This window comes from Daktulosphaira vitifoliae, unplaced genomic scaffold (genome assembly GCF_025091365.1).
Source record: "Daktulosphaira vitifoliae isolate Bord-2020 unplaced genomic scaffold, ASM2509136v1 Scaffold_5, whole genome shotgun sequence".
Classification (NCBI taxonomy): domain Eukaryota; kingdom Metazoa; phylum Arthropoda; class Insecta; order Hemiptera; family Phylloxeridae; genus Daktulosphaira; species Daktulosphaira vitifoliae.
Window position 1 is genome coordinate 10,144,514 of NW_026099576.1, and position 14,276 is coordinate 10,158,789.

At 24.7% G+C, this 14,276-nt stretch overlaps 1 protein-coding gene and 1 long non-coding RNA gene across 3 annotated transcripts in view; one reads left to right on the plus strand and one right to left on the minus strand.

Moving 5' to 3' along the window:
* The first annotated feature begins 980 nt into the window (after window positions 1-980).
* The window catches only part of LOC126906576 (protein-L-histidine N-pros-methyltransferase), a 56,343-nt gene continuing 43,047 nt past the window's right edge, over window positions 981-14,276 (plus strand). Inside the window, exons 1-2 of one of the 2 annotated variants that reach the window (XM_050687164.1) lie at window positions 981-1,156; window positions 5,611-5,759. In XM_050687164.1, coding sequence (XP_050543121.1) covers window positions 5,670-5,759 — 90 coding nt within the window. In that variant the 5' untranslated portion in view covers window positions 981-1,156; window positions 5,611-5,669. Of the gene's footprint in view, window positions 1,157-4,324; window positions 4,427-5,610; window positions 5,760-14,276 lie in introns of those variants that run through there. The other variant, XM_050687165.1, reaches the window with a different exon arrangement.
* LOC126906577 (uncharacterized) lies at window positions 2,445-4,588 on the minus strand. The gene is made up of 3 exons (XR_007704285.1): window positions 4,482-4,588; window positions 4,148-4,415; window positions 2,445-2,561 (listed from the first exon to the last, which is right to left on the minus strand). It is a non-coding gene; the product is annotated as an uncharacterized LOC126906577 (long non-coding RNA).

The window sequence follows — 14,276 nt, forward strand, 5'->3', positions numbered from 1 at the left end:
ATAAACAGATTAATATTAATAAAAATATTTTTAAAAAATTATTCAAGAGAATATTTATTTATTACTAAAATCATATTTCGGATATTTTAAAAAATATTACTCCGACATTGATGATCATAGACTAACGTTTGATACTATAATATAAATACAAAAAGTCCAATTTTTTATTATTTTTAAAATACTGTAGAATTTAATGGCAAAATATTAAGAAAAGATTTTGCTAATAAATTATATCTTAATTATAAAATATTTATCTTGGATTTCGTTTAAAATTTATGGTAATTTTTTATTAATTTTATATTTTTATGATAAAATAAAAAATAAATTATTTTTATGATATTATTTTACTCTTAAGCTCTTATAAGATTTTAAAAAAGAAAGTATCAAAAATATTCAATAAACTAAAAATTATAGGTTTTATCAGGACAGGACGAGATTCCCTGAATATATGCTATGCATTCTTAACATATAATTATATTTGTAGTTTATTTTTAAGATTTTCTCGTGTTTTTAGCAATATCAATTAAATTGAATTTTTATTTGTATATATATATTGTTGAGAAAAATACGTTGTACTCCTGTACCTACAGCATTTTTTTTATATTTGATATGCATTGTGTATAATAGTTTATTCATTGATTTTTAAACAAAAATTTCAGAGAAAATAAAAGAAATTATTATAATAATAACAATGATTATGCGTGTCAAATTTGTTTATATTTCTAAATTTAAATATTAGGTAATTATTTTCATGCATTTTAAATGGCGTTAATTTATGTTTCCAGATATTATCATAGGACTAATAAAGAGTTTTGAAATATAGGATAAATCTATTCGAAAAATAGAAGATCAATTTACGGTAATTATGGTGTACGATAAAATTAATATGACACGGTATTACCGTACTTGGAGAGCACTTATTGTAAAACAACTACGCCTCAGACAGCTGTTGCTCGTTGGTACCGACTCAATGATGATAACGCACCAGCATTTATTATCAATAACCAAATGTATATAATCAAGATTTAATAAATGAAATTATTAATTTTTCTTTAAATAATACTATTGCTACGAATGCACATTCAATATCATAATGCATTTTATTAAGTACTTGTTATATTCAACAATATAATTTTACTTTTGGCTTCATTGAAACGTAAGTAAACATAAATCTGTAATACTATCATTTGTACTCAGGTTGATATATTTTTTTGAATCGCGACTTTATATAAATAGTTGTTATACTTTAATTCTATATTATCCAATTTGAATAGAGTTTTACTTAGAATTTCTTGTTCATTTATCAGAATTTAAATTTTATTATTATTAACAGTATTGATTATGTTAGTTTATCGCTGATGCATTAAAACATTTTACAAAATTAATTCAGTGAAGTTCAAGTTAAATAACTTAAAAATTATCGTAAAAAATTATATTATCTAAAATAATGTATAAATTTCCATATTGTTGTTTTATGAACATAGTATTTATTACCGATGTGCCATTCAAATATTATCTCCCACTTACACTATGTGCTGTCTCAGTTTGAATAATTCCCGCCGTTCAGTGTTACCAAATCATTTTTTAATTAAACAAAATATTTTCAAATCTCAATTCTCCTCATTTGAGATAAACTGTTTAATGTATCTATTGTAAATTTTTAATTACTGATTTTCTTTTGAATAGTAAGTCTGTTTTTTTTTTAATTTCTCTTTTATCATTACAATTATATACTACTATTGTAATGATTTATGGTTGTGTCAGAAAATTTGTTTCTAATAATTGCTACAGAATAAATTCAAAAAAGGATTATATTTAATGCAACTAAAATATTTGACGTTTAAATATTATTTTATGTATTAAACTTAGCATTAATATTTTATAAATATATTTAATGAAAATTTTTAATTATTCTCTTAATGTTAAATAGTAATTTTGGTTATAATAAAATAAAAACAAATTGGTTCGTGATATGAATAAAAATGATACCTTAGTTATTTGTTATATGTTGATAGTTGTTATATTGCCAAAATTCAATGTAAAATATTCTTAGTAAAGGACTTAATATATCATGTTTTTAGTTTTTAATTTATACTCACAAATTTCGTCAATCGACAGCCACCTGTTATAAGTACCTATATATATAATGTTATTATTTTTTTAAATCTGTATGGACTTTAGGTACTTATTTTTTTACGTTCATATGTGTTTTGTTTATTTCGTATAAATATTAAGCTCCAGATAAATAATGTATCTAAAATTGGTATTATTAATTGTTATAGTACTTTGTCCGTTTAAGTGTATTGTTGGTAAGGCCAATATGAAAAATAAGGTACAATATGTTCTTAATTCAAAGCTCGTATAATCAAAATAATCGTCTATATTTTTATTCATAATAATTTTAATAGTTTTTATTCAATGCAATTGTACATTTGAAGGACTTCCGTTGCAAGTCATTTTATGTACTTACCAAATAAATCTAAGCTATAGACTCGTAAAATGTCTGTGTGATTGTAGACTTGAACAAACAACTGGCAACAATAATTTAATCTTATCGAGCCCTGAATAAACACAAAATTCAAATTAATAAGTATATATACACTTAAAGTAAGAATCGGGAGTAGGTGAGAATACGATGTTAAAGAAAGGGTATAAGTCATTTCCCCCCAACAACCGTTTGGTTATTTTCTTTTTTCTTTTTGTATTCGTAGTGTAAACAACTCTCTCGGGAGTTTTCATTAATGATTTATTATTACTGTCGTGTGAATGGTTTATTATTATTTTTGTATTTGCATTTTTTTATTCTACATAATACTATTTGTTAAAGAAATTAATTTATCGATCTAAAAATCGAGACACACACATGTGTATCCAAAAATGAATATATATGTACATTTGCTTTTATCTATTAATGTTCAACTTATACGTGCTTTAGTATTAATAAAACATTTCTAAAAAAAAAATATATTTAATTACCCCTTGTTATTTTAGAGATTCCTCAATGAATTTTTACTTATAAAAATAATAATACCCGAATGAATGAATATATCTTTAATTGTACAATCATGACATTTGTCTACAATGTTTATACTATATACGTATATTCGTAAATTGGTTAACTAATATGTACAAGTATAGTATGTCAGCCAAGTTTTAATAATTGGAAATACAAAAAAATTCATAATATTATATAATAATATTACACTATTGCATTAATCATCATTACATTGAATTATCATTCTAGATAGTGTAAAAAAAGTTCTCATGTTTCAACGTTAACAATTATTATCACTAAAACAATAAGACATTGTCAAAATGTCATTAATTAAGCACTCTACATTTGAGATTTTTCTTAACACTATTGTGTTTAAGCCCTATAGTATTCCAAATAAAAACAATCATCGAAACAATGTGCAACACATTGTTTCAATGATTGTTTTTATTTTCCATCTATTTTTTCAGTAGTTATTGTAGCGCTATTTTACTGATTGCTTTATGAATAACTACTGAGGCACTTCCACTTGCTTATGATGCTCTTCTTAGTTATATGTTAATGAATAATGATCTGACAATAATGTTAAGTATAATAGAGATGGGTTTTAATATGTATAAATAATTACTATTCATTGTGTCTCGTTTCATGTTTGACTTAATTAATAAGAACAAAATTTTAACTGGCGTTTAACGAATATAATAATATTAGCTATTTTAATAGTTTAAATATATTACGTTTTAAACTTAGTAGTGTTCTATAATTCTGTATGGTTGATATTTGGATTGATAAGTTAAAGTTTTATTTACTTCAATCAATAAATCAGTTTTTTAACATCTATTTATATATTAAATATATTTTTCCAATAAATTATTATTTTATTATAACCCAGATAGTAGTTTTAAAAAAATATTTTATAAATACATTTTTATAATATTAATATAACATTATATCCTATATTAACATTATTTAAAAGAAATACTATTAGGGAACTAAATAGTTGTAAACTATTTTATTTTTGTTATTTTTGTCATTTTTGTCATTAATTAGTTATTAATGGGTGCTCTAGTTTTTTTTGTAAATTGTTATTTAGATTTATTTTAATAAGTAACTTGCACAATTGGAAAATAAGTGTATGCAATTGTAATTACTTACCAATAATTACTATTGTTGAAATTTGACTAAGTATAAATAATGAAATATGCATTAGTATTTTCAATAGCAACTTTGTATCTTTTGTCTATTTATTAACACGATTAAAATAATGATGTAGGCACTGTATTATTATTTTATACTTATGATGATGTAGTTATATTCACGTTTAAAGTTGTTTAGTATTCCTCTTGGTTACCCATTGTTTTTACTTCCATCATATCGGGTGGTCACCGGTTTAAGCACCAAAGATATATCGTCCAGACGTACACTACGTGACAGGTAAATGTATTCAGATTATTATTCTATTCCTTTTTATAATTGATATATTTATTACATTGTATATTGACAATTGTATAATCCCTTGGAAAATAACGAGTTAAAATTTATAATTATATTATTAATACAGCTGGTGTTGTTAATACATTTCTGAAGAATCTCCTAAGGTATAAAATACATTAAATTGTTTTTAAATGTAATTTGTAATTTATAATGGTTTAAAGTACGTAGTATAATTTACAATTACCTATTAGAAATAGTTTGTAAGTACATTTTGGATTTTTTGACAACTGATATAATGACTCCATTTATGTTAAAATATATGAATTTAGTTTCAGGTTTATTTAAGTTTTTGGATTCAGAATTTTTAATAAAATAATAATGTAAATTGTAAAATTTATTTTTATTTATAAAATTAATCAAAAATGATTAAATGGATTGAAATGTTCTCTGTTTGTTACGATAGTATACAGTGTGATTTATTAATTATACTACCCTCGTATTTTTTCACAAAATAATGATTTTTTTCTTAAAAATGTATACGTTTAAATTAAATTTATTTTTATAAACTATTGTAAATGTAAAGTTTATTGTAAGGAAAAATTATTCCTAAGGGTTATTACTATTACATTTTTCTATTAAATAGAAAATAGTCTTAATAATAGTATTAATGAAAAATACTATTTTGACTCGTCTTTAACCAGTATTGTAAGGGAATAGTTGGAGTAGTGATTAGCAACGCTCTATTTTTACCATATCACACAGATAAGAGTTTTCTACGATGTGCAACTTACTCGACTATGACTAAAAATTATAACAGCACAAAAAGAAATAATAAAATTCTGGTTATAAATCAGTCAACATTTTGTTAGGCTATTCTCTAGTTAGCTAGTTAGTAAAAAAAAAAGTTTTCCATTTAACTTTTGGAAGTTACCTTTAAATCTTCCCATTAGGAATAATTTTTTTGTTTAATAAACTTTATACTTGCAATGGTTTATATAAATATTAAATTTGAATCTATACATTTTCACGAAATTATTGGGGTAGCATACTTAATATATGCCACTGTATACATATACATATACCATATACATGAATTTTTTAAATTTGTGTTATGTAAAACAAGCTTATAATTCAGTAAGTAATAACTATTGATTTTTAATGAATTTCTTTAAACAATGTTATAGGAATTACTCAATTATCAATCCATAGTTCTAGACTATTAAAAGTACTCAGCTAGGTCGCTATGAACAGTCATACAAGACGTAATATTGCGAAGTTGATTGCTGAAAAATCATTGCTCAGTCAATCATTAAAAAACTCAAATAAAGCTGCGGTGAGTGTTTAATTAAGTGTACTTATAAAAATTTACTTGATAAATAATGTATTTATATCCTAAATAATAATTAATTAATCAAATGATAATTAATATAAAATAAAAATACAAATACAAATAATAAGTGAAGTGTGATAGATGTATGTAGTAGAACATACTATTAGTCGATCACCAGCTAATATGTAACAAAAAATGAGTAGCCAAGATGTCTAAAATATTACAAAAAATTAAAGCAAAAATATTACATATTTTCAATTTATGCACATTTTTTTTCAAACTGTTGATATTTTAGTATTATTAAAATGTTACATGCTTGATTATCTTGCAATCGAATTGTGATTAGTTTATTTTCCTTTAAAGAAAGAAAAATGCGTTTCATGATCTTAGTCTAAAAGATATATAAACAAAAGAAAAATTTTGAATTTCTACTGGTTATTATTGAGTGATAGATATAAAAAATATCGTTTTTTTAGCATACAAAATCAATTTGAGTTATAACAACGATCTGGAACAAATAAATATTTTCTTTAGTTCTAACATATATGTGTGGAAAAATTAATTATTAAAACTTAATGGTCTTTTTGGTCGATCAGATAAAAGAAAATGCAGTTATTCAAAATGTGACTAAATATTTTTTTTATTTTTTTTCTCACTCAGAACATATTAATTTTACAAATAACCATTGAAAGCCTATGTTATAGAATATTTTAATTAATTAAAAATTTATTTTATTTCAAATTAAATTAAAATCCTGAAAAGTTGTCCTGGACGACTTTTTATTTTATTAACTATCAGATAGTAGCTTAAAGTAATAATTATAAATTATTTCTTTATAGTCCTTTTGAATCGTTTTTTTTTTTTATTATGATTTTATTCGGTATTTAATCGTTTATTTTAGCTTCGATGCAAAGCTGAGAAGGTATTGGTTTTACTAAGATGTGTTTTTTTTTTTTTTTTGTGTCTGTTACCACTTTTTCTCAGGTCTCACCGAACCGATTTCTTTCAATGATACGTCAAAAGATCACAAATCGTATCTAGTCGAAGACATTACCCTTAAAAATTGAAAAAAATTCCCTCGTTCCCCGTAAAAGGGGGAAACCTCCAAAAAAATTACAAATTTAAAAATCGCTAATTTTCGAAATTTTTTCAATTTTTTTTACTTAAAAGTGCCATAACTTTTTCAAAAATGAACATATCAATATAATTCTTTTTTATATAGATGCATAATATCATTACCTTTCATTTGGTATATTTTTTTCATAAATTTAACCCTTAACCTGCCCACAAGGGGGGATTTAAAATGACAACTTTTTCACAAAAAATTAATTTTTTTAACTTAAATTTTGAAAATGTTCCGGAAGGTCTGACACTTTTATATATATCTTAAATTAAAGCTAATGTAATATGCTTTATCATGAAAAAAAAAAATTTCGGACTTTATTTTATCTTCATGGTGAAAACAGACATTAAACTTAATAAAAAAAATACGATTTTTGTAAAAAAATTCTTTTTTATATTTTTAACTTTATAATGCTATAACTTCTCGAAAGATGTATGGATCAATATAATTCTTTTTTTTGTAGATGCATGATGTCTTTACCTATCATTTGGTATATTTTTTTTATAAATCTGACTTTTTACCTGCCTACAGGGGGGGATTCAAAATGACAACTTTTTCACAAAAAATTGACTTTTTCAACTTAAATTTTGAAAGTGTTCCGGAAAGTCTGACACTTTTATATATATCTTAAATTAAAGCTAATGTAATATACTTTATCATGGAAAAAAAAAATTTCGGACTTTATTTTATCTTCAAGGTGAAAATGGCTACCAAATGCTATTATTGTGTGAAAATTCTCAATTTTATTTTTTACATTTTTAACATTATAATGCTATAACTTATTGAAAAGTGTATTGATCAATATAATTTTTTTATGGGAAATACTATTTTCTAATAATCTCTTTTTTATTCTACATACTTTGTCTTAATCAGGATATTAATAAGGAACTAGCAGTTTATGAAGCTTTTGGAATAATCCACCAATTTTTTAAAATTAAACACTATCTAAAGATTTGCATCGAAGCGTTTTTTTTTGATAGTGATTTTAATCACTGTCAGATATCATTATACTTGATCCAACTATGCCACGTCACCACTGTGCCGCGACCCCCCTGTGCTGTTTTTTTTTTTATTAAAAACATTAGTTAATCCTTACCCCAAATAACTTTTAACAGTATAGACGAATGACAATCAATAATAACCCAGAAAATGCTGTAATTCGTCGTAACGTTAATGTCCTTGTTCTTTGACCACCGGAAGCAAACAGTTTGAAAGAAACCCTCTGGGGTAAAGTTTTAGTTCAATTACACGTGTATCTAATCTCATGTGCGTTTAACCTATTAAGTAACAAACACACACTGTTTGACCATTTGATTTTATCATTGGTTTTTTTTCTCATTCACCCCTGTAATAGAGGGTTTATTCGTTTTAGATCTATTATGAGCCATGACCCTAATCGCTTACACTGCTTACTGTTTACAAACTAATTTAGTAAAAGAAGTTGACAAAAAAATAAAAAGGTCACAAAAATATAGAACGTTACTTACGTACTTAATACGTAACGTTCTATAAATTAAAATATATAAAAAACAAAGTATTGGTATCTTTATGTGTCGCGACTTAGAAGCTTAACAGTCACAGATGATTATTATTTATCGTCGGATTAAGTGATTTTATTATCATAATGAAGACGTTTTTATCATGTTTACTGGTGACATGATTTGTTTTTTTACCTTATTCGATATACTTTTAAACAATGGGAAACATCTCCGTTTACACGGGTTTGGGTCCATTTAAAAGAAAATACTGAAATAATATAATATGTTTTTTAAGATTCTATTGTGATCGGAGACATTCACGGTTCATGTTCCTAAAATCCATGAATCTTTAAAAACATTTTTTATTTTTACCATTTACTTTTTGTCTTTATCATGGTTTAATGAAATTATTGTTTAAAACTTATTTTTTCTAATATTCAATATAAAGTTTTTTTAATTTTTCTAGAATTTAATTATTGGCAAAATTATATGTGTTAAGGTCATATTAAATAAATTAATACGAATAAAATAATTGAAATTGTCCACTTAAATTCAAATTAAGTATATTACTTGTATATTTTTGGTTAAATTTAGACTCTTTATCACTTTCCTAACAAATATGCGTCTCTTAGCAATTTTGTAAATCCTCATTCTCGCCATTTATGATCTTCATTTTTATCTATCTATCTATTTTAAGCGACTCTATCTTTTTTCGCGTATTTTGCAAACATACCTATGTATTTTTTTATCTTATACGATCTTGTCCAGTTGATTATCAACTGACGATTATATAATTATTTTTAAATACTCAATATGTTCGATTTAATGAGGATTTTTTTTTATTCTACATTTGAACTTTGTTAATAACTTATTAAGTTTAATTTTTGTTACAAAAATCTCAAACCTGGTTCAAATTAAATTAAGTGTTGTACAAAATGGTACTCTAGTAATAATGTTTTGTAAATGTTTAGAACTATATGATAATAATATTTTATATGAATTAAATATGTATAATAAAGTATTTACATGAAATTGAACGTTTATTGTTAGTGTTATTTTATTATAGTATAAGTAATTCTATTATACTGAGTATCACTTTATAAACCGTCTAGACTTACAAATTACATTTACATTCGTATTTCCTTAATATTATTAGCATATATATGTATGTATCTGGTCATATTTCATAGGTAATTTTATTTTATTGATCAAAATTGATTTTTTAATAATATGCATAGCAAATATTATTAGTAAAGGGGTATACAAATATATTTTATCATATAAATTCTTAAAAATTTTACCAAATTACATTTAAAATGCTACTTGGCTAATTACCTTTTAATTTATAATCGCCTTATTATTTTTGACAAGTATTAGCAAACAATACTTTTATAAGCTATATAAATAACAAAATAATAGTCGTAACACCAATAAATATATAGGGTGTTCAGTTAGTTAGGAACGGGTTTCTATTGTTCTCATTATTTGTAACGATTGACCTGTTTCCTTACTTACTTAACACTTTGTATATTATTTATAGTAAGTAACCATGAGAATTATTATAATCTTCATAGTTAATTTCTACGAAGGAAATAGATAAAATCAGAATTTCCTTTTTGAATTGCTTCCATCACTATCACTTTCGCGGTTTTCTTTACAAATTTTTCACATTTATTTAAATTTTTTACTTGTTTTCTTTGTGGTTAGTTTTTCTGTTTATGACTGTTATTAACTGAACAATTTTCTCAGTCGATTATTAGTTAACAATTCATTTTTTTTTAATTTATCCAAGAATACAATCTGAAACTTTGTTCAGTGGCTACTGAAATTACAGGGGCTAGTGAAATGTTTGTTGCTACTTAGGCCAAATTAATAGAATGAATAAGATGTTTCCTTCAATTTAGTGATTCATTTGAACCACTTAACTGAAAATTTAGATATCATTTATGTTATGTAAATTTTCAACTAAAATACCTTCCCTAGTTTTATAACTGGCTATATAGTTCCAGACATTTAGATGTATTTTATTATCAACATCATTAATTCGATGAATGGCTTCAATAATTCGAGAACTAGTAAGTAAGATCGTCATCTCTTCCTTTTGGATCTATAAAGTAAGCAAGAGCCGCATGCTCTTGAAAAAAATTTATATTATGATACGCATTATCATAATATAAATTTTTTTCTTAGCAGTATATTATTTTTAAAATTTAAAAATTTTAATCACATTTAATGTGATATCTCATCATTGCTTAATGTAGATAAATTAATTTATAATTTTTTATATACCCTTAGTTTCAACATAATGTACTCACTTAAATATCATATGAATAATTGCATTATTTAATTCCACAATATGTAAAAATATTTATCATTATTGTAACATTATTTCAAAATAAGTTATCATTAAATAAATTTTTTTTCTTCTTTTGGCAATGATACATTGTCTGTATCGAAAGACTCCCTCTCAGTGGTAGTGATCACTATAATTCAAAAATTATAAGAATTATAATTATCAGTAGCCGCCATTTTGTTTATTAAAAAAAAAATCTTTGATCATGTCCTCTTTTAACTATTAAATTAATAATACTCTTTAGTTTGATTGATTTTATATAAACTACTAAAATTTTATGATGGTCATCGCAATACATGGTTTATGATAGGGGGTCCAACAAGTATAGTCATAACTTGGTTTATAATAATTTTTTTTTAATGTTTGTCAAATAAAATTAAAACATAATATAATAATTTTGTTTTATAAAATAAATTAAATTGTGCTAAAAAAACCTATTTAAAATATACTTTTTTTTATATCTCTGACTACTCCTAATCTCTAAAATATTTACCCATCTAACGGAAAAATACTCATTGACCCATCACCATACTTCAATTTCAATGGCGGTAAACATTATGTATTCTACCACAGAAGGTAAATGGAACTGTACTTAATAACCTTCAGGACACCAGTCTAAACTTCAAAATTTTACTGGCGTTAACCAACCAACAATTATATAATATATATATAAGAATATTAGGGATTAGTTGTTTTTAAAGAAAATTTTTATGCCTATTACAATAACAGACACTTATTTTTTTACTTATACACCTATTTATATCTGTACATGTAATGAAGATATTTATTATTGTTGTATAAGAATAGTTCAACCATAGTAGGTGATGGGGAAATTGAAATTAGATCCCCTTTTAACATTGGTGACAATACTTTAAGAGAGGAAATAAGGTAAAGCAGTGGTGGTTGGGAATTTGTGATTGTGCATGTGCGAAATAAGATTTGATATGTGTAGTGGAGAGGTAATATTCGCGTTTCCTCTCCATAACCCCTCATCTATTCAGAGTGACGGCAACGGTGTTCATCAGTGCCGTTGGTTCGTTTTTTCTTTCTTTTTTTCTCTAGCCCTCTCGCACGCCACCCACTCTACCACTCCTCTCTGTCTTGATACGATCCGTATGTGTGCATGACGTCTGAGCCCTGTTAGAAAATTGCTGAGGAAAAACTCATTTTCGCATTTTCTTTCTTTACACACAATCCTCACACACACACACACACATACGTGGTTACCCTACCTCTGTTCTCTATGTATATATGCCTCTCATATATACACCAGTTTTCCGTTCTTTTTTATCCGTAATTCCTTTTCGCCGTTAGAGATCCAATCAGCTCACGGCTTCCTCGTCCGCCTCTTCCGGGCTTTTTTAACTTTGAATTTCTTCTCCTTTTCCTCTCCTACATGGTCGTCATCGTTGTATAGGAAGCGTGTGTATTCGGGCAACGAGATTTTGGATTTTTTCGCTTCAGGGATCCCGCAATTTCCAAGTCGCGTATTACGCATGATGTAGAGTGAGATATGAAGAGGGTTGAAGAATATATATCAGGCAAGACAGGGAGTAGTTCATACATGTGTGTTTGTATGTATGTATGTGAGTGTGTGTGTCCTCTTATCCTGCCCGTCGGTTTAAGTCGACTGTTGCATACATTATAAACGTTCCATAGTTCTCCACCACACACCTCTTCTACGTCGTCGTCATTTTGTTTGTTTTTACCGCCTTCCATGCGTAAGTCCTTTTTTTCTTCTCTACGATTCTTTTGCTTGTACTTTCACCCAACATTTTCCCGCAGAATCGATGTGTGTTTTTTAAATATACAACCAGCGCCCAGCTAGCATATTGTTTTTAGAACCTTTTCCGTAACTTACTCGTAGTTTCATCAACTTAATCACCATAATTACACCCAAAATATTCTAAGAAAAACTAACGTCGTCAAATTTGTTTATTTTAAACATTTTGCATAAAAATAATTTATTTTTAATGTTTTAGTAAAATATATATTGAACGATTAATTTTTATTTTATACGATATGTGTAAGATAAATCATATTTTTTTTTTATTATTAATTGTCGTTCATATGTTTGTTTTACAAAACTAATCATTTCGTTAAGAAATAATTTAATTTCACTGTAATAGAGACAACATTGGTAGCGATTGTAAAATAAAAGTAAATAGTAAAAGAGTTTGCTAAAAAATTGCAGAAAATCCCTGACCTTTCGTTATTATCTATAACTATGAATTTGTATATTTTTTGCAAAATGTATAAAATAAATAAAGTATATTAAATTAAAATAAAATACAAAAAAAGTTTAAAATATAACATAAAACAATAATATAATAATGTAATAAAAAATATACATTAAAATTATTTTATTTATAAAACTTAAGTGTTATAAATAAAACATTTCTTATGTAAATACTGAAACTAGAATAATTACTATTATATGTATCATTGACAAAATTTATTTCACAATCAAGTCAATTTAAAAGTAAATCATTTTTTATCAAGTAATAAAATATACTGATGTCTTAGCACCCAAAAGTGGTCAAGAATTTTTAAACATTTTTACCACCATTATGGTTAATGTAAATTTTCAAATTTAATTAGTATAAATTGAATTAATAAATATTGAATTTTGGTAATTCAAATTCAATTTTTATCGTTTGTGTGCAAGAAATTATATTAATTATTGTGTGTGGTAGACCATCAGTATTTAATGATTAATTATTAAAAAACAAAAAAAAAACCTATTAATTTGTTATTACTTATACTATTGTATACACTACATAATTTAGTCTATTTTATTTATTATTTTTTCGAATTTATTAGTTATATTAGTCAATTATTCCAATCAATTAAAATTTTAATAAAATTATTTTTTTTAATGGCAGTATACATATTAAATATTTGATAATGATTTAATATAGAATATGACTTTAACATTTTTTTGATGACTCTTAAAAGTATAGTCTAGATATGGTATGTGGGTTATAATAAAGAAATTTACAGTTTATGAAAATACATTTTCATTCTATTACTTACAGTTAGTTTTGGTATGGTTTTACTTGACATTGTACATTATTATTTAATTCAAATAAGCTATTTTAATATCGTCTGCCAGAAAAAATTGAAGTAAAGTAAAATTAAAAGTATAATAAATTAGATTATAAGATTTTCAATTTTGGCTTATTTGGAGATAATCGATATACTGATATATCTTTGCACGTGGACAAATTACACATCAAACCATAAATTAAAATCATAAAATATTATTTACAAGTTAGTTACACTAAACTAAGCTGTGTGCTGATATTGAATTGGAAACACATTCACTTTTCGCATACCCACAATAACCATTTTGATATTTTTTGAAAGTACTTATACGTTTTTAAAATAAAAAAATATTTTTGTATTAATTACGTTATTTTTAATTTAGTTATTTTTTTGGCCTAGTTTTTACTTTTCAATTAATCAAGTTAAAAAATAAGTTTGTTAGCTTATTACTAAACTCAACTTGTATTTTTCAAAATTAATTTAATGAGTAAAAAAATTAATCAACTTGTCAAATCTTG